Source organism: Lygodium microphyllum, chromosome 17, assembly GCF_053477565.2.
Source record: "Lygodium microphyllum isolate KBCC chromosome 17, Lygodium_microphyllum_v1.1.10, whole genome shotgun sequence".
Lineage (NCBI taxonomy): Eukaryota > Viridiplantae > Streptophyta > Polypodiopsida > Schizaeales > Lygodiaceae > Lygodium > Lygodium microphyllum.
Window position 1 is genome coordinate 93,660,225 of NC_141151.1, and position 22,359 is coordinate 93,682,583.

The window sequence follows — 22,359 nt, forward strand, 5'->3', positions numbered from 1 at the left end:
TGTGTTATACTTGGAGCATTTGGTCGAATGGAGAGCTTTCATGATGGAGCCCTAGAATGCTTTTGATGGATTGCCTGCTAAGGATGCAAAACCCTGTCCTTGGATGTGGATGTTTTGCTATAGCCATGTACTTTTGGATAAGTGGATAATGTAGCATGTTGAAAGCGAACACATTCACAATATCAGATGCAGTTAAGTCTATTCTAGTAGACGGCTGCGAAAGCGATATATCATTCCAAGAGACTAGAGGATTGTCAAGAATTGATCGACGGTCCAAGGTTCCATTCGTAATCGCTGTTATCGTTTTGGAGATTGAGATGGATGCATCAATGATGCTCAAGAGTTGAAGCTGTAACATTTGTGCATAGAGGATTTGTTTTATGTAGTATGGTAATAGTGAGACCACACATTTGTTTTCTTTGTTCATAAGACATGGTCGGCATTTCGTTATCATCATATTGACTCCATGTTGTTGGCATGCAAGGATGAGAATAGTGCTTGACAAATGCATAATTACTTGTATGTCTTCTGTAAATGCATCGTTCTTTTGCGAGATGACAGCATGACTTTGCATTGTGACTATACCACATGATACACATTATTAGTATTCCAATGATGCTTTCACATTATGTTGCCCAAGATGATTTGAATTTGTCTATGTTGTACCAAGTTACTGCAAAGGATTTTAATGATGTTTTTCTATAGCCATAGTTTTCCTTTTTCTAGAAGTCTTGAAGGATGCCCTATGACTTTGTTTTTGTGTAGCGTCCATTAATGCCGATGAGAACAATATATTTTTATCATTCAACTATACTACACTTGTTTATGAAAACAACATGCTATACTTCGTAATTATATATATTTTAAAAATAATAAAGCTAATTTATCTCTTTTACATGTGAGAATGATGATTCTTAATTTTTCACTTAATTATAATTCAAATAAATAATTAAATAAATAAATATTAAAATAAATAAACATTAATAATACTTTAAAAATAAATAAAATGAAAAAAATGCTATATAGCATGCCGAAGAGTTGGCACAGGTCTCTTTGTATTTAAATAATTATGAAGGAAGATGCCATTCCCTCGTCCATTCAAAATATGCAGTTTGCTACGGTTTTGTTTTTTTTAAAAGTACGTTTGAAAGATTGTTACGCTTTCGTTTTTCCCATATGTTCAAAATATCGTTTTCTTTTCCTTTCGTTTTACTACTAATTAACTATTAACTACTACAAATACTATTGATATTACATAAGTCTAACTAATTAATTAATAATACTATAACTACTAATGCTACTAATAAGTCTAACTACTAATACTACAACTAATAATTAACTATTAACTACTACAAATACCACTAATACTACATAAGTCTAACTAATTAGCTAACAATACTACAACTACTAATACTACTAATAAGTCTAACTAATTAACTACGATTAATACTACATAAGTCTAACTAATTAACTAATAATACTATAACTACTGATAAGTCTAACTAACTAATAATGTTAATAAACTAATATGAATACTACTAATAAGTCTAACTAATGAACTAAAATTACTTAAACAGAATCTAATAAATTAATAAATGTAGTAAGCGTTTTACCTTTTAACTAATTGATTATCTACAACGTGATAAATTAATAAACGTAAACTAGTTGATGCAACGATACTAATCACAACTAATCATTGTGCCACGACAACACGATAGATGTGCCATGATAAGACAACTAATCTATGCCATGATTAATTAATCATTAAGCATCATGATGTATTAAGTGAAAGTGTGAGAAGTACGATGTATTGAGCGTAAGCATGAGAAGGGAAAGTCATAACATACCCATGTCTCTTGCTTGCACATCAATGTCTCAATTGTTGGGTCTCTCTCTTGCATCTCTTGCTTGTAGGTCGATGTGTCGATTGTGGAGTCTCAGTCTCTCTCTCTCTCTCTCTCTCTCTCTCTCTCTCTCTCTCTCTCTCTCTCTCTCTCTTATTTGTTTACTTTGTTATCTTTTTAGCATTTCATAAAAAAGCTAAAAACTGAAAGCTCAAAAAGTTAGCAATGAAACATTTAACGCCATAGTTAAGATTGAAAGGTCCCAAAAATTAGAAAAATTGAGAAAAAAGATAATTAAAGTACAAATATTTCTTAGTAACTAATAATTAAAGTAACTAATTGTTCTAATAATTAATAATCCTAACTACTAATTGATTAATTCATTTTAATCGTTTCTAACTAACTAGAAATTTAATCGAATCCTAGCTACTAACAAATTAATACATTTTGTTTCTAACTAACTAACAATTAAAGTAATTCCTAACTAATTAATATGTTTCTAACAGTTTCTAACTAACTAATAATTAAGAATGGAAACTAATCACAATTAACTATTGACTAATCTTGATGACTATAAGAGACCAACGCTAGACTGATGGATTGAACTGATGCCTGGAATAGATTAGACGGCCTAGATCGAATATCACACAAAGCCAACAAGTTGATTGGAAACGAATCAAACGGCTTGGATCGAATCTCACATGAAGTCAATGGCCTAACTACGCAAAGAAGGTGAAGGCCACATGCAGCCCAAATGGTGCGAAGAAGGCGAAGGCCTCACCATGTCACCACTCACCAAGCCAAAGGCAATGAAGGCGAGGGCTATGAAAGTAGGTGAAGGCTTACGAAGGTCAAAGGCTTTAAAAATGTAAAAAGTAACTTGAAGGTAAAAGTAATTTGAAGGTTTTTATTTGAAACATAAGGTAAAAGCTAAAAGCTATAAGTGTAATGTTCAAAAAGCTAAACATTTCTTTCTCTTGAAATTTAGAAAATCTAGTAACCATCTTTTCCTACCGAAATCGTGCAAGAAATTCAAAAAAATAAAATAAAAATTGATCTTACGCTGAACGTGTGAAGACGCGAGAGAGACTGAGAGAGAGAGAGAGAGAGAGGTGTTTACATGTTGCCACATACATATACTTGTAGCAGAGAGAGTGGATTCTCTTCTCCCTTTGCTTGGCGGCTTCTCCTTCTTCTCAGCCGCTCCTCCCTTGCAATTTTGTATCTAACCTCCAAGGCTTGAAGAGGATTGTATGAAATGGCCTGTCAGGTGCTGCCGACTTGTCCAGCTAAAGCTACCTGTTCTGCTTCATGCTTCTCCCTCACCTCGCCAAGAGGAGCTTACGTCTGCTATCCCAGGAAGAGGAGGGCAGCGGCGGTAGCCCTAGCGGGAAGGGACGACGGGGAGGGCTTATCTGTCAAAGAAGACAAGCAGGCTCAGACCCTGTGGCGTGATGAGCTGGCCCGTCAGCCTCCTGCCTGGTCCGATGAGGCCTTCCTCAGCCAATCGCTCGAAGAGGACATGCAGGAGAGCCTGCCTCGCCAGAACAGAGCTGCAGCCGACATGGTGGAGGCCGGTGGTGCCGTGGAGAGCAAGGGGTTTCTGGCTTCCCTTGTTGAGAAGCTCCTGGTGGCCGATTTCTTCTTCATCCTCTTCATCCTGGCTTGGTTCCTTTTAGGATTGGCAGAGAAGGCTGCGCTCGATACATCTTCGTTGTTCGATTCATGGCTTCCTCTGTGGCCAGTAGTTTTTCAGCCTGCTCTAGGGTTTTTCATGGCAGGTGCTATCTGGACCGCTGTCTCCAAGTTTCTGTCAAAGAAATGAGTCTCCCCGCTCGTTGCGACTCTGCATCGATGGTCTTGTGCTCAAAGAATCAGAGAATCCAGGTCACTTTGGTCTCTGTATTGATGGCCTCGCGCTCAGAGAGTCAGGGAAGCCAGGTTACGATCCTGAGCATTTCATCCCCTTTGCAGCCGAGGGTGTACTATATATAGCCTTCATATCGATTGACTGCTGTAGCTCTTCAATATAATTGTTCCTGGAAAAACCTCCCAGCTTGCAGGTTCAGTTTCATGTATGCATTGTTGTTTTTCTGTTTAAACATATTTAGGTCTATTTGGAATTGGTTTCTTTCTGCATATCACAAATGCAAACTGTCACTGTTGCAACTGTGAATCTAACACCTTGGGTGCTCAAGGAAGGGGTCAGAGTTGGAGGATATGGACTGTTGCACTTACTAAAAAAGCCTCATTACCAAGAGAGAGATTCTGAAAGGTAAGAATGAGGACTCTTCTGAGACAGATCGTACGGGATTGGGGGACACTGATATAGTTCATTTAGCTGAGGCTAGAATTGTGCTAGTGATGTTGATGATCTGCTGCTGGTTTAAAAGCAAAATGCCTTAATTGGACGTCCTGTAACCTGTCAGGCTGTCGAGCTCTTAATTGTAAACGTATAGACAATGCAGAGGACATCCAAATTTTTGCATTTGCATCTGATGGGATACATGAGTATCCTGAGATAACATGAACAATCATCAAGGAATGCAAGCTTTCTTATTGGCCATGCACTCCAACTTGTGCTCTATGTATGGAAGTGGGGGGTCATTGGGGGAAATATCGAGTAAAAAATGATCATTTATCTTAGAAGTTAATGACTTTTCTAATTGCCAGAGATTTGAGGTGGACCAATAAGAGAGGGGGTGGTGTGCACATTTTATCCACTTTCTTCTTTCTCTTGCGCTTACTACTTATAAGCTTGTCTCCATATGTCCCATTTATCTCCCCTTTTCCTCTTTCACTTTTACTACCCTATGTCAGGTGGGTCCCACTGGGCGTCCAAAAAAATACCCTAAAATTTGAAAATCTCTCTCCCTCCAAAAAGAGCATTTCTTTCCCCAAAATTTCTTTTTATGTAATGTATAGTCGAAAAAAGCATTTTAGTGGTGTCTTTCTACAAGAAATGGTCTCAGTTTAGTCACAAATCTTCTCATCTATAGAGTCATAGCCATGCAAATCTTTTAGATAATCCCCAACTTCTCCATTTCTTTCATCTCCATTTCTACCACGATTATGAAGTATTCTTACTTGCATTCCTCTCCTTCTAAGCAACATTCTTTTCAAAAGGCATGCAAATGCTACGATCCCTCTGCTCGAGATATATTAGTGAGTAGAGATGTCATCTTTGATGAGATGGCCTTTTGTAAGCATCATCGACTGTAGTGCTATTAGATATGGTTTCTACATATGTATCTACACTTGATTCGTAGCAAAGTACTGCTTTGACAAGTTCTAGCAGTCCGATAGTGGATAGGGAGATTATGGAGCTTTGGCTCACCGTCCACTAACACTAGTATGTCAGTGAGGGGGAGATATGATGTGATGGATAGCAAAGGGAAAGAAAAAGCTTTTGATGATGCATTTGGTGTGATCACACCTGGCACTTCACGTTATGACTTAGTTGACAGTCTAGACAGTGAGCTTGGTATTTCGACAGTGTATACGCCTACCACTAGATAGAGCAGGTACATTCTACCTCATGAGAGAGGAGAATTGAGTAGTGTACTACATCTTAGACGATCGCAGAGAGTCAGGTATCCTGTGGATAGGTTGACTTACAGTGGTTTTTTTGCGAAGCATTTCGCTTATATAACAAAGGTGACAGAGGTCAAAGAGCCTACTACATTTGTTGAAGTAGTGATGGATAAAAATTGGTGCACAACTATGGATGAGGAGATAGATGCTTTGGCTGAGAATAGTACTTGGGATCTTGTTCCATTGCGAGAAGAAAAGAAGACCATTGGTTGTAAATGGGTCTATAAGATTAAATACAAGTCGGATGGCAATGTGGAGAGGTACAGAGCCAGGCTGGTCATCGCAAAGGGATATGCCCAACAGTATGGGTTAGACTATGAGGAAATATTCAGCATTGTTGCCGAGATGGCGACCATAAGAATAGTGATCATATTGGCTGCTACTAAAAGCTGAAAATTGCAACAGGTGGGCGTGAATAATGCTTTTCTCAATGGTGACTTAGAAGAGGATATTTATATGGATTAGCTCGAAGGGTATGTACACCATGATTTTCAACATTATGTATGTAAGTTGAAAAAGTGTTGTATAGGTTGAAGCAGGCTCAGAGCCTGGCATACAAAAATCAATAATTACTTGCAAAGTTTGGGATTTACTGTTGGTAGGGTTGATCAGTCTGTTTATGAAAAAGATAGACAAAGGCTTGGTAGTATTGGTCATTTATGTTGATGACTTGATAATCATAGGTGATGATGACTTGGGGATATAGCATATTATGCAGATGTTAAAATTTGAATTTGACATGAAAGACTTAGGTGAACTGAAGTGTTTCTTGGGTATTGAGGTGATCAAAGTTGAAAATGATTTATGGCTAATGCAGAAATACTATGTCATGAAAATGCTAAAGAAATATGGCATGGCTGAATGTAAACCACTGGATACACCTCTTGATCAAAATGTCAAGTTGGACATTAGCATTGGAGTTAAAATTGACGATGTGACTATGTACATGCATATGGTTGGTAGTCTGATCTACTTGACTATAACTAGGCCGAACTTAAGTTATGCAGTTGGGCTCATAAGTCAGTTCATGCGAAAGCCCAGAAAGCCACATTTGGATGCTATTAAGCGGATTATGAGATATGTTAAGTCAATTGTAGATTATAGGTTGTTCTATGTGAAAGATAAGCCCTTGACACTGGTTGGATACACAGATGTAAATTGGGCAGGATGCTCATATGATTGTAGATTTACGAGTGGTTATGCTTTTGGCTTTGGAAGCAAAATAATCAACTGGAGTAGCAAGAAGAAACCTACAGTTGCATTGTCTAGTACTGAGGTTGAGTACATGGGTGTTGCATTGTCAACATGTGAGATTGCATGGTTGCTCAAGCTTATGACCGATTTAGACACACAGGTGGATGCTCTAGTGACCTTGTTATGCGACAACCTCAATAGTGTACGACTAAACACATTAAGGTACACTACCACTTTATCAGAGAGATGGTTCTTGCAAGGAGAGTAGATCTCATGTATATGAAGACTGATGAACATGTTGCATATATCTTTACCAAGTCGTTGGGTAAAGATAAGTTCAGTGTTTTTAGATAGTTGCTTGGTGTACAAATGCTGACTTGAGCTTGAGGGGGAGTGTTAAGACTTCAAGCTCAGCTCTACTCTCTTTAGGTTGTGTGTACCTGAAACTTAGCTTGTCCAACTGTATTACATGTGGGCATTAAATAAGTCGGTGACTTTATACTTAGTATGTACTTGGTGTGAATGGTCTTATAGACCTTAGTGTGTTGTATTCACTTCAGTTAGATGAGTTAGTAATATAATGAAAAAAAAGAGAAGAGAACATGTTGCTCCTCTCTATTGGTTCAAATCTTTGTCTCTCTCTTTTAACACTTTGGCCAATTGAAGAGGAAATTATTAGCTTTGATTTGAATTAAGAAGTTTGTCGATGGGAGCTTCCAATCAAAAGTTATGGCTGATCTAATACCTCCATGTATTATAGGACTTCACTTTCCACAGGCAAGAAAATAGAGTATTATAAATCCTATCAAAGATGTTGGTTTTAATAGGATGGATATTCCTTTAGTAGACCTTATGGATACTTTGGCACATGCTTTCATGACATATGATGACTCTCAAATGGCATTGGAAGTGATAGATGCGAGTTTGGTTGAGTACTTATCCATGAGTTGAAATCACATATTTCTCAGTTGGTTCAGCAAGCTGTAATGCAGACTCTTATCAATTTCTATGATAACAGTGTCTTACAAGGATGTATTTGTAATGTTGAAGCTCAAAGCATGTTGTTGGGATTACTAACCATGGACAAAATGGAGTTCTAAGCCGAATTGTGGGTATCAATAAAGTATTTTAGGAGCAATGGTACTATTCTACAATCTCTTCAAGGCAGAGATGTATTACATTGGTTTGTATCATTGATTAATCAATCATCTGAGTAGTAGTTAGAATATGCATTGGTATTACTTTCCACTCTCTTTGCTAAAATTGATGCTAATCAATGGGCTGCAATGGTTCGAACACCTCCATCGGTTAGGAGTTGATCATGGGCTTCATTAGAAGAACATGTGGCATGGGAAATCTTGGATGGTCAAACGTCTTGAGAAATGTTCTACCAAGATAGAGGAATATACTACATTCATTTTGATTCATCTTTGTATCTATCGTGAAGATATTCGCACTTGTATAGAGATGGCTATAAATCTTTTCGTAAAGCATGCCGCCACATGGAAAAAGAAAATGCTTGCATTGATTGCTACTTGGTGCAATCACTTCAAGGATAGTGATCAACCTACTCTACAAGATGTGGTTACTTCTTTGGAGCATTTTGATGCTAGCCTTATGTCTAAATCTGTAGAATTAAGCCATGGATAGCAAATATACTTTGTATAAAGCCATGATGAAGAGGCTTATTCCATTGTTCTTGAACAACAGATCAATGAAAATCAACCAACTGCAGTGCTGAATTCTTTGTTTCTTCAAGGTAATGATGATGCTGAAGTAGACAATGGGTTTTATGATGGGCAAGAGGAAGAGTATGAAGAGACTAATGACCAAGATGAAGATCATGAAGACTAACTATATGAAGAAAACCAATATGATCAGTAAGAGGATTCTCTAGTAGAAGGCAATGTATATGAAAATCACTTGATAAGAGATGACAACCTTATGGAGGATTTGTGGAAGGTTATGAGCATGTTGAAAAATGGAGACTTTGTAGTTCTTGATCAACCTTATGGACCATTTGTGGAAGGTTATGAGCATGCTAAAAATGGAGACTCTAAAGTTCTTGATCATGCTTATAATGGATTAGTTAAGGATATGAATCAGCTTACACTCAATCAGGTTATGATTATGGGGATCTTTCTTCCTACCCATTTGATCAAGGTGGTCAAAATTATGAGTTTGATGACAATGACAGTTTTCCTTCTCTTGATCATTATTATGTTGGTATACCTTTTGATCTAGGAGTTAATGGGATGGATTTTGCACCTTTATTAGGCCAGCATTCATATTGGGGTCCAAACCTTTGTCTTTTAGAGGTTTCTTTGGCTGAAAGCCAGTCATTTTATCTCTTGTTCTAGTGCCAATAATTTGTGGACAGCTCTTTGTTTTGGCTCAGTTTCAATTCTAATTTGATTATAGAGGGGTTGCACCTATATAGGCTGAAAGTATGTCCAATGAGCTTTATTTTGACTCATAGTATACTTGATTTGGATATGCCCATCAAAAGATATCTGAGTTTTCCTAGAGCAGGGTCTGTAGTAGACAGCAAGCTGCCTATTATTGGCAAGTACCTTTTCTTGGCATCATGGTGGTCTAGTTGTTAATTTTATTATTTTGAATGGATATCCATATGGTCTATTTGGTTTTTCATTTTTTGATTCCCTCCATTACTTAGTACGTATTAGTGAATTTTCTATTTTTTGTAGCCACTTATAATAGAGTAGTACTTTGATTCCCTTTACATTTATCCATTGTAAATAGTCCACCAATGTTTTTGAGGACAAATACTTCTTTTGAGTGGAGATGAAATGTAAGAGATAAGAAATAGTGTACATAAGGGCACATATAAAAGGTGAAGGTACTAATCATTTTGTTTCGAGTTTTGATATAAGTACAAGTCCTTTCTTATTTTGTCCCTCTTATTGTCCTTCATGGCTGCGAGCCATCTCTTTCTTCTTTCTTGTCTTTCTTTCTCCATTTTCAATATTTCTCTCTCCTCATCTAGAATTTCTCTCACCTTTGCACTCTTTTTCTCTCTTCTCTTAGGTTCCTTCATGACACCTAAGGGCACTAAAGATATGTGCATCTGTTATGGTGGCCAAGTTACAAGAGTCATGGACTAGATGGACCTTGATTATGCATGATACATAGATAGTAGGAGGTCCACCTCTGGGTATGTCTTTATGTTTGTTGGAGGTGCTATTTCTTAGATGTCTAGGGTGCAAAATGCATGGCCTTGTTTATTACCAAGGCAAAGTACATTATAGCTATTGAGGCTTGCAAATAAAGGAGGCCATATGGTTAGGCCATCTCGTGGTAGACCTAGGTATCACTGATGTATAACCCCTACACTACATTCAGATTCTACGAGTGCTATTCAATTGGGCCAAGAATCCGGTCTTCCATGCGAAGACAAAGCACACAGAGGTGCACTATCACTTCATCAGGGAGGTAGTAGAGGAAAAGCCCATTGAGCTTATTCTGATGAGAATCCCGTGGATTTGCTCACTAAAAGTCTCTGAGCTGAACGCTTTACATTTTTTAAGAATGTGATGGACATAGGATGAGATGATACCTGTCCTGCATCCAGTTGTACTTTATATATATTTGTATTTTTTTTCTTTTCCTTTTACTCCTCACTCAAGGTATATTCGACTTTAAGTGGAAGGTTATTGGGGGTAAAGACACATGTACCTTACTCGCCATGTATTCACTACACATATTGTACCCATATACCTATACACTGTCAGTAGTAGGTGCTTATCAATGTCACTTCATTCTTTATTATTTCAGTAACTATTGAATAAGGGAAGGCTAGTCACACATTGTGGCTATTGAAGTTCCCACATCTTGTAGCTCTCTCTCTTGCTCTCTTGCTCCATTTGACATAGCTTGCATCTCTCCTACTTTTGCTTGCTTGTGCTTCCACTTGGGCTCCACCTTTCATTACAAGTGTACATTTGACCACTCCATCACATTGGAGAATACAAATGCTATCACATTGGCTAAATCTCTTAGTTACGAAATTTAAGCACATAACAAAGAATGATGATGAAACACATCTACAGAGTGAATACACATGTAGCATGGTATATGACAAGGCAAAGGGAAGTGTCAAAACGGACATGCATGTGAAACCACATGTGAACCCTCAAATCTTTTTAAGTATATTTCAAATATATAGAGCTTCTTCTTAGTTCATTCTTAATTTCACATTTTCATTGCTTTATCACTTATTCTTCTCATCTAATCCACCTTATGGCCTTACATCAAGCAAACCATGCAATAACATCCATACTAGGCCAAAATACAGGGCACTTATATTCACAAGTGCACCATGGCTAGGAAAGAGAATCCCTAATTTCATCCATTGGAACAACTCCAATACCACTAGTTTCTCATCTACCCTTCCATCATTGAACTAAAGGCTCGAACACCCTTCCTCAATTAGCCTTAGAGAGATTGTGAAAAGAGGTATTGAGCAAAAAGACTCATCTAAAGATAAATCAAAAAGCCATAATGAGAAGGGTGACAACAATAACAATTACAAGTATACGAACTAGGGCAACAATAGTGGTGACAATAACAATAGCGAGGGCAACATTAGTAGTGCAAGTGAAGATAGGGAGGAAGAGAATCACAATATTGATGAGAAGCCTTAGAGTGGGATAGATAGGTCTGAAGCGAGTGCAACCATAACTGGAGGATACTCATGAGGTGGCAACGTCCCTACACAATGCCTCAAGCTACAAACAAAGCAATCTAGAGCACTTTCTCCTTCTCTTTCTCCTCCTCAAATAGCCCTCATTATTGATCTAGAACCAACCCTGGCTTAGCAGCCTCAACTTGTGTCCCAATAAGCGCAGAACCAAGAAGCATAACAAAGGTCCAACTGGATGAGTCCTAAAGGAAAAGGCTAAAGAGTAGAAAGAACTACCACTTAACAACCCTCAAGGAAATACACAAATACTAGAAGAGCATAGAGCTATTGATAGTAGATGGGGGCGAGATTTTCACAAAAATGACCTAGTTGTTTGTGAAAGGCTACAATATTGTTGATGTATCTAAGAAGGTCATAGGGCAACTAGTCCACATTGGAATTCTCAAAGATCACAGTGTGCTCTCAAAGGTAGGCATTCATGTATTGGATAAGGTGTTGCAAGCTTGAAGCATGCCACAAGATGGTATCATAATATTTGCACGGCTTTCGTTCAGTTGCTCAAGAAGATCAGACTGTTGCCCCAGACTTCTATAACTCGTGTGTTCCATATCCAAGGTTGACAAAAGACTTAGTACAAGTCAATCTACAAGTCTAATCTCCCTAGGAACTTTGTGCCTTGGAGAAATTGCATGAAGTTAGCAAAAATACAACCCATGGGGGAAGGGGGACTTGGGGAGGAGGGAGGGGGCAGGTGGAAGCACTTAAGAGGCAACTCCAAGGAGTGTTTGGGAGAGAAATAGTGATTGGAGACTCAAAAAGTGAAAATGAGAGCTACTTATTACTTTATATAGGCAATGGACTTAATTTTTTTAGAAAAAATATATATATTTTTACAAATAAAATTTTAAAAAGAAAATAGAAAAATTATGAAATAACCCAAAGTACACAATGTTAACGAATCAAAAATACATATAAAAGTAAAAAAACAAAAATCATTAGTCTATTCATCATGAGTTTTTTTATACATCATCTATCTTCACACAAATTCTAACTTGTAAAGCACTCAACACTATATAGTTTTTCTCTATTCTGTTGTTTACTATCGAAAAAAAGAATCAATAAGTTCCAAAACATAATCATCCCACTTAAACAAAACATCATTAATATTAAATAAGCCCACCTTTCTACCACCAATTTAGAAGTTAAAACTCTCTATCCTTATACTTCCTATTAGTACAAGATGCTCTCGCAAATTAAGATCAAGCTCCAATAATCATTCATTATGATTGACTCAAGCATTCAATGTGGCATATGAATCTAAATATCACAACCTTGTCCCATATCTTTGATGGACTACAAGGGAATCCATTGCCATGCCTTTTTCATCTAGCTTTGATAATAGACATGCATACATAATGATGAACATGCAATCAAGTCAGAAGATAATACTAGTGAGACCGATAGTCTGCACAAAAAGATGCCACATTTATGCATCCCATTCACCTCATCCTATCCTTCTTCAAAGTTGGAATTAAACAAGTCCTCACTTATATCCTTACAAATGAACATGGAGAGAATGATATATCTTAGTGGTTTTGAAAATATAAGCAATACATGAATTGGCATGAACCATGAAAGGCCCACTAATCAAGAAGCTCTCCCAAATTTTAGCAAACTGTGAATATTATGTACGATCTTCAACTTAAGTATTTGAAGCGACCATTCATCTAGAATGGGTCATTCCCAAAAAAGAACAATATGAATTAACCGATGTAGGCACTATATACATGAATTTATAGAAGAAAATATTGTGATATGAAAGATATTGTGATGACTTTCCAATCATCATTATGTTACTAACATCCACATATAGAGACTTGCATATCTTTGTCAAGCTTCTCAAAGACAAATTCTTGATAAGATTCAAAGCAAAAATATTTGATAAAAGAAAATATTAAAAACCTCAACAATAAGAAAAAATTTAAAAACATGAAAGTTGTGACTTACAATTTGAGAGGAAGACTTGTTGAGTAGTCCCAAGAGGTAGTCTTAAGTCATTTGCACCATATACATGTTGAACTTATGTAAAAAAACCAGCATCTCTAGCCTCCCGGAACCCAATCACTCTACCTTTCCAATGATTTTATAGTACACCACAGTGATAAACTTGATGAGACCCAATTGCTAAATGATGAATGCAAACCCATGAATCCTTCTAAAACATTGCTCCTTCTCATGCTCATCCCTCATATCATGTACATAACTAGCAATGATGGACTCATAAAGTCCCCTTTGTTGATATCTAGAAGCCATTTGAATCACATACTATTTCTTACATGCATGAAAAATGGCAACCTCGATTGTTTACCAAATTGGCAAGCATCGCAGACATGACCAATATCTGTATACTGAAACTTGGGTAAACCTGTCACAAGCTTTTTCTTCTGCATCATTTGCAACCACAAGATTAACATGTCCCACTCTCTCATGCCATATTTCCAAGTCTCTAACTGTGCCAGAGCCATGGGCAAACATTGCTGATTTCAACTATGGCAAAGTGGCATCAAGAGTAAACATCCTGCCATTCCTATGATCGTGAGCAATCAATTTGCAACCATTACCAAACTCCTCAATAAAGTATCCATGCTTGTTAAATCGGACCTGCAAATTTTGCTCAGTCATCTTACCCACAAACAATAGATTTTTAGTAATTGACGGGACGTGTAGTACATCATGTAAAATCTTTTTCCTGCCATCATTGCCTTTTATGTTCTATGCTATGCTGCATGTCATCCCTTGTGCATACATAGCCATTCTTCTCAGGCACCATATCTGTAAACCAGTCACCGTGAGGTGTCATATGATTTAATGCCCCCGAATCAATGTATCAAATTGCATCCTCATGAGACTTATCAACAACCCTGTCTTTCACATATGTCATGGCAAACAATCTATCCCCAGATGCATCTTCTGCCTAACTAGACGATGCATAATGTCCATGCTGTTTGCCTATTTGATTGCCTTACTTCTTCCAGAAGTCCTTGGCAATATGACCATACTCTCCACAATAGTGACAATCGTTATCCTTATTAGGATTGTCAGATGGGTGCTGCTGTTGCTAGGAGCCTCTGCCTCTAGGGATAGATCTCCCCCTACCTTTGAAATTTCCACCTCCTCGTGCATTTGAACCCTATTTGTTATTATTGCCATATGAGACATTTTACTCGGCTCCTCTACCAGAACCATAACCTCTACCATGGCTGCCATGGTCGTGTTGATTCGAATAAAAGACAACATCCTTGTTCTTGGAGTTGCTAGAACCTGTAGCCAAACCCAATTTAACTTCCTCAAGAATGAGCAATGCAACTAGCTCATTAAAATCCGACATTGCAGTCTGCACAGATATGGAGGTATTGAATGAGTTACATTTAGGCCCCCAAACCATTTAATGTCATTGAAACCATGTCTTCATCTGCATTTTGTGTGCCAATGGATGCCAATTGATCCGCAATGGTCTTAATCTCTGTGACATAATCTTGTATAGATCTGCCTTTTCTGTCCATGTTGTTAAATTTGTGCTTTAACTGTATATTCCTGGCACTTGTAGTTGTGCCATAGTATCTGATCAAAATGTTCCATGCATCTTGTGGTGGCTTGTAGTTCATGATCTGCATCACCATAGCATCCGAGATACATAGAGACATCCAATGTAAAACCTTGCAAGCTCTTTCTTCCAAGCTTGGTGTGCTCATCTTTGATCAGCTGTTGTAGGCCTTTCTAGGAGCTCGGTGAAGGGGATGCAATGGCAGTGGAGAGGGAGAAGAGGAAGACGCAGGAGAGAAGAGCACACACAATGTAGGTGCTGTCAAGAATGATATATGACAACCTTATTGCACTATCTGATATATATGAATAAAGAATATGGATTATCACTATATATAAGCAGGCCCAAGGGCCTTTTACCCCAACAACCTCCCACTAAAAGGCCAATGGGCCAAGGAGTGAAAAAACTAAGAAAAAGGAAAAGAGACAAGGTGAGGAATCATGACATCTCACCCAATGCCCAATCGAAAAGCAAGTTGTGCAATAAGTAGGAATCTTTGTGAAAGAAAAGTCAAGCATTCCCAAGTCCATGACATCTAGGAGACAAGTGATCCTGTAGCTCTATATAGCGGAGCAATCTAAGAATGCTTCTCATGAAGCAAGCACAACTCATAAGTGCAAGGCTGTAATGCATAAGCATCAAAGTAGCGCATAGCATCAGCGTGGCACATAGGAGAAAGGTGAGAGCACATAGACTCTCCAAAGTCAATCATAGAAGAAGGGCTAACATCCCGGACGTGGTCTCAAGAGAGTATGCGGCCTCAGTAAAGCGAAAGACTGACATACGGCTATAGCATCAACCATAAAGCACATGCATCAAGAGGCTTGAGAGATTTCTATGTCTCATAAAAGATAGCATGGCAGCTGCGTATAACCTGCTGGGCATCCAAATTCCATAACTTGTAAACCTGAAAGTCACCATCTCCATAACCAAGGAGGATACATTTGCGTGACATAGGCATATCTGGCATACATACAAATGCCTTGCAGCCAAACATCCTCAAGTAATCATAGGAGGGTCTCATGCCACTCCATGCCTCATGTGGTGTAATACCATCCAAAGTTAGATACGGTGTCCTATTAAGCAAGTAGACTTCCGTCATAAGGGCCTCAACCCAAAAGCCATAAGATAACCCAGCTGTGGTAAGCATAGAAGCAACCTTTGCCTGTAGAGTCAGGCACATGCCATGAGCAATCCTGTAATACCGTGGGCATAGGAAATCAATGCCACACTACTGACAGTAGGACTGAAAGCTGGGAGAGATATCACAACTCTCATAATCCATTTGTAAGCACCTAGGCATGCAACCAACATCATCCATAAACCTGTCCAGCATAAATGTGGCATCCTTAATCCGTACCAAGGGAAAAGCTAAAACACGGTGGGCAGCATGATCCACGAAGGTCATAAAGTATGACGCTCCACCAAGTGACTGGGAAGGCATAGGTCCATATATTGCACAATGGTTAAGATTTAGAGGATCATGCCTCTAATGATCGCCATGAGCCAAAGGGGTTTTGCAAGGACCATAAGTACAATCAAGGCAAGCATCAAGATCTACATGTGACAAAGGAGGCAGCAATGAGTCTGAATGAGACAAGACCTCCATCTCTCTGTGGTGCATATGGCCTAGGCGATAATGCCATAACAATGCATGTGGTACCCAGATAACTGCAACCATAGAATCTCCTACATGAGAGATATGCATTGGGTAATGAGAATCAACTCTAGAACCTCTGGCCAAAACTAAGCAACCACGGCAAATCTTCCATGACCTATCCTAAATAGAAATAGAGTAACCTACATCATGCAACTGACGGATAGACATCAAGCTCTTACTAAGCATAGGAGCATGTAATATATCATGGAGCACAAGAGAAGTCCCATTAGGCAAAGCTAGGTGTATATCCCCTGTACCAAGAATAGCATAAGTCTGCTCAAGGCCCAAAGAAATGCATCCATCAAACTCCCTGTAAGTAGAGAACCATGCTCTATGTGGAGTAACATGACAAGATGCCATAGAATCCAATAGCTAATCTGAGGCGTAGGCCATAACACTGAGCAAGAAAGTTGTAGGGAAACTAGATGACAGGAGTACATACTCAACTGCATCATCATGGGTAACAACATGTACCTCACCACTTGTAATAGTGGTAACATCTACTGTATCTCCTGTATCTCTGACTCTTTGCTCATGTCAAGTCCGTCTATGTCTCTGCTGCTCTCCAATCTGTCTAAAGTATTTTCTTTGAACATGCCCAAGCTTCCCACAATGGAAGCAAACAACATCTGAAGTAGAAGAACCTGTAGAATATGACAAAGAATCCAAGTCATCATGAATAGGGCTATCCACATCCAAGGAACTCAAAGAGTCTAGGGGCTATCCCAACATAGGAAACCTGCTCATCAAGACAACTATCAGTAGAAGCATAAGTGGTAGAAGCATGCTGTTGCAAGTACTCTTCCATCCTTATTAGAGAGGGAAGCACAGAAGCATCAGCTAGGGATGCAGAAGCTCCCACATGAAAAAGACTTGTAGCTAAGTGCATGACATAACCAACCACAATAGTGTAAAAGCCAAGACATCTACCAAAAGAGCATATGGTATTCAACCATGAAATCAACCCATAACCATAATGGCAAACATGACTCTGCAGTACATCAAACCACATAATAGCATCCAAGTCAATTAAAGACCGACAAGTGGCACAAAGCATCTTGCAAGAGTCAAGCTCCAGGAGAAGCCCAAACACCTGTACAACATCATCCATATAAGTGGTTCTGTAAGGTATACAACAGTAGACCATGTGCATAGACAGGTAAGCATACATAGCATCTGCTCTCTAACATGGACAGGCAACAAGAGCAACTAGCATAGAAGCTAGACAACAAGGGAGAAAGAAATCCATGACTGCAGCCCAAGCATTGTAAAGTCCACTAATCAACCAGGCATTCTGTAATAAATCCAAGTATCAATGAGCAATCAATGCTCAATAACCAATTGCCAAGGCAAGGAAGCAACACTGCTCAATACATGTCTGCATAAACCAAACATTTAGGGTTTCAATCCATCGGAGCATAAGACCAAGTAGCATCCCAAGCTACATAAGTGATAAGCCGACCAAATGCAAACTCTTCCACAAGATTCTCAAATGCAAGTCAATTTAAGCCCAAACATTTTCCATACTACAGTCGAACCCAAAAGCATCCACATTAGACATCAATCCCATAATGGGTAGCATGGGGCATAAACCTTGTCAAGTGAAATGCCAGCTACAAAGAAAATGACAATGAACTAAGAATTGAGCTCTACTCTTTGCTCAAGAAGCATCCGGGAGCATAAACATCAAAGTGGCATCATCCAAATACATCAGCATATCACCCTGAGTAGTCGAAAACACCCGTAGACCATAGGCATAACCAAGCTAAAGGTAAAATAATATGTCAACCAAGATAGCATAAATCCCAACCAACAACAAAGTGTCCGCATCCAAATCAAGACTCAATAGCTCTCAAATAGCATATTCGGGCATAGACCATGATGACCAAGCATCAATACATCCAACAGGACACCTGAATGTTAACAAAGAGCATTATGCATAAGCCATCCATGATAAAACCTTGCTGCCCAAACAATGTGCAGTAGTAAATCCCTGCATAACTTGAGCTATGGAAGCTCAAACCAAGTCCTAAAGAATCTCAAAACATTGGGCAAACATCCCCAAAGCATATTTGCATCAAATACCAAGCCTCGGGAGCATCACATAAGCTAAGAGCATGACATTTTCTTGTTGTAAATCAACTTAGATCTATTGCAAAAAAATTTGTGATCAGAATTTGGTAGATCTGACATTGCCATTGCGTCTGGAGTGTGCCAAAACCCCAAGTTAGACTCTTACCTTGCCTAAATCAAGTTTCGGATGCCCGAGATCTGAGAAAAAATGGGATTTTTTGGAGCCAAATTTTGAAACAGGTGCAAAAGAACATGAGCTGCTACAGTGGGGCCTACTGGTTATTCTAAGGATAAGGGGACAAATGGGGGCATATAAGGTGCCCAATGAAGCCAAGGAACACATGCAAAGAGCCTATGAGGTCCGGGGAGAGACGGAAGATGAAATCTTACCTCGGGGGGGGGGGGGGGGGGGGGAGAAGCCATAGCTGGCATTGAAGCTCCAAGATCTAGGTCTTCAATCCGGGCTGAAGTAATGCCGGACCAATCTCCAAGATCAAGATCTAATCCAAAGCTCTGATACCGGTTGAAGGGGATGCAATGGCAGTGGAGAAGGAGAAGAGTTAGATGCGAGAGAGAAGAGCACATACAATGTAGGTGCTATCAAGAATGATATATGATAGCCTTATTGCACTATCTCATATATATGAATAAAGAATATGGGCTGTCACTGTACACTAGCAGGCCCAAGAGCCTTTTACCCCAACACTCGGATTCAGCTTCTTCTCCAGTCACCAACTCCCAATATCCTTTACCCATTAAAAAGTTCTCTATGCGGAACTTCCATGTGGCATAATTGTTACTATCAAGCTTTCCCCCCACTATCTCAGTTATTTTGTCGGTTCTATCTGCATTAGCCCTATTGTACTAGACAATATCTAGTCATTGCCTAACTTCTTGCAAGCCAACAAGTCTAATTAACTAACTATAGTCTTTGACTATTAATAACAGTTTTTTGCAACAAATTCACTGCTGAAACCAAAGTACTTCAGCCCCTTAACATCTCAATTCCATCCACAAACATGTGGCATAACCCGTAGGTACATCAGTCAACACATAGACCATGTAGGTGCTTTAACACTGCCTCATGCAACCTTACTGCAGTCAAGTAAACATGCAGTTTGAAATTTGTAGACTGTTAATAACCACTAGCTAATTCATAGCCAAAACGTAAGTTTATACATGTCATACATGCTCCAAAAACTCCCAGACATTTGCTAGATACATGTAGAAGTCCAACCATACATGATTATACAGGCACAAACTGGTGCATATACATCAAGTACAAGTGTTATAAATCTGCTCATCGTAATTTTGCACATGAATCATTGAGTTATGCTCATAGAAAGTGTTTGTAGACAACCAAGACACTGACAACCAACGTGTACTTTAGCTCAAGAATGTCCTCAAATCACTTCATACATTTGCTAATGTGTGTAGGGATCAATACATGACCATACTGGCATCCATAAACTCTATCTTCAAGAAGCAACATCATATAATGCATTTACTGTGTTCGTAATCAGGCAAGTAGATGTCAATGCCTTTGTTTCCAACTTCAACCTTCAGCATTTAATAGCCTCCAATACTCTTCTTAATCCACCAGACATTCAGAAAACATATGCCAGGTTATACAAATAATAGAAGCCTTCTAATGTCATGTATTGCTTCAGGAAAAGACAATGCTTGTTGTCCACAGTAAATGACAATTTTTAGCATGTGAAAAATTTCTAGATCTGAGTATTTTAGCAAAAAATTCTAGATCCAAGGCACAAAATCAAATCCATATGTCCTCGCATATATCTATGCTCCAATGATGCTTTTGGGTATGTTAGAAAGCTCCAAGATCATGTCAGAGATACATACGTGTTGTATGTTGTCTATATACAACATACAGTCTTCAATTCCAGACATATAACTAGTTGTTCCAGCTCATATATCATCTCCAGACCAAGCAATATCATATCAAGACATCAAAGGACCTTCCAAGAAGCATTTCCAAGCAATATATAGCCTAGTAAGTGTTTGTTGAATTTGTTGGCAGCCAAGGAGACTCCCTTAGCATCAGGTGCAAACACGCAGATTGGTATGATGATCACATCAGCAGCTCCACAATGAAATGATGATCAATGCTTGCTCTTAAGTTCTCACTAAAGCCTCCACAATGCTCCAGAAAAGTCACATACAACCTCTTGAGCAATATCAAACCAAATGATGCAATGCATACCTTCAACAGGAGTAATGGTGGTTAGCCCCTCTTGTCAAGAACCCTAAATCTTCAAGTTCCAAGTCTGCTTCACAAATGCTATCTACCACATCGCCCATTCATGGCTCTGATACCATGTTAAAAGAGAGAGACAAAGATTTGAACCAACAGAGAGGAGCAACGTGTGCTCTTCTCTTTTTTTTTCATTATATCACTATCTCATCTAATTGAAGTGAATACAACACACTAAGGTTTGTAGACCATTCACACCAAGTATAGACTAAGTCTAAAGTCACTGACTTATTTAATGTTCGCATGTAGTACAGCTGGACAAGCTAAGTGTTGGTACACACAACCTAAAGATAGTAGAGCTGAGCTTGAAGTCTTAACACAAAGTTCATTGATTGAAATTGTCGACAACTTGCCTTGTTTGAATGAGCCAATAAGAGGTCTATAAATCCAACTTTGATGTTGTTAAACCATGCAGACTCATTGATAGAGTTGAGGGCACTCTCAAGGATTCCAATCCATCAATTTATGATCAATGAAAAGCAATCAAAGTACCAGACCACCATTTTAACGACTGCAATGAAGGAGTAATGTCCTGAAATCTTTGTATAAATGAAATCACTACCAAGATGAATCAACCAATACCAACATGAGCATTTGCAATGCCAACATGACCATCATCTTAGCACCACTACCAACAATAGCAAGACATTGCTATAGACATATTAGTATAAGCATTTAAGTGTCTGATGGAAAGACCCCATGCCACTAGAAGCATGTCATCATCATAATTTATGTACTAAGCAATGCTCTATCATTCAAGAGCTTAGAAAAGAGTAATGGCTTTCTATATTGTTGCCATAAAAAAATCAAAAATGTTGCTTCTAAATTGAATCCCATAGCTCCATGAGCCTTTCTAAAAGGAAGATAATAGAGTTGCTAAATTGAGAGCTATGGTTGAAACTTATCATTGAGCATTCAACATTAGAGAATGCCTCTTGATACTACAAGTGTTGAGGAAGTTAAAGAAGAAAATATTTGGAAATATGCTGCTTAATTCATGAGAAGAAGCTCTATGTTGCTTCAATGGAAGAGAATGAATGAGCTCCAATGTTGGCCATGAAGAAGTAAACCGTGTAGAATCCTTGTAATGGAAAGACTTCAGCTCTCTTTATACTTCAGAAAGAAGGAATGTCAAGCTTGAAGAAGAATCCTCAAATTTATCATGGGAGCTTGAAGAGTTGAAGAAAGCTCTAATGTCTCTAATCTTAATCAAATCTTGAGAGAATCTTGCTGAAGGTGAACTCCAGAGATGAAATAAAACAAAAGCCCTTTGAAATTGAAAAGCTTTGTTCAAGCTTTAATGGCTACCCATGGATTACATAGTTAGGGCTTGGAGAAGAAAAAGAAATCCATGTTTGAAGCAATAGAAAGCTTCATAGCTTGCAAAGTATGCAGATATTGATATAGATGAAGAATATAAGCTATCGATTCAACGTCAGTAGGAGAGTTTGC

At 38.5% G+C, this 22,359-nt stretch overlaps 1 protein-coding gene across 1 annotated transcript; it reads left to right on the plus strand.

Annotated features, from left to right (window-relative positions):
• The first annotated feature begins 2,969 nt into the window (after positions 1-2,969).
• LOC148022151 (uncharacterized) lies at positions 2,970-3,948 on the plus strand. Its single transcript, XM_087696700.1, has one exon. It carries the CDS (start codon positions 3,103-3,105, stop codon positions 3,667-3,669), a length of 567 nt encoding a protein of 188 aa, XP_087552826.1. The 5' UTR covers positions 2,970-3,102; the 3' UTR covers positions 3,670-3,948.
• Positions 3,949-22,359: the final 18,411 nt, after the last annotated feature.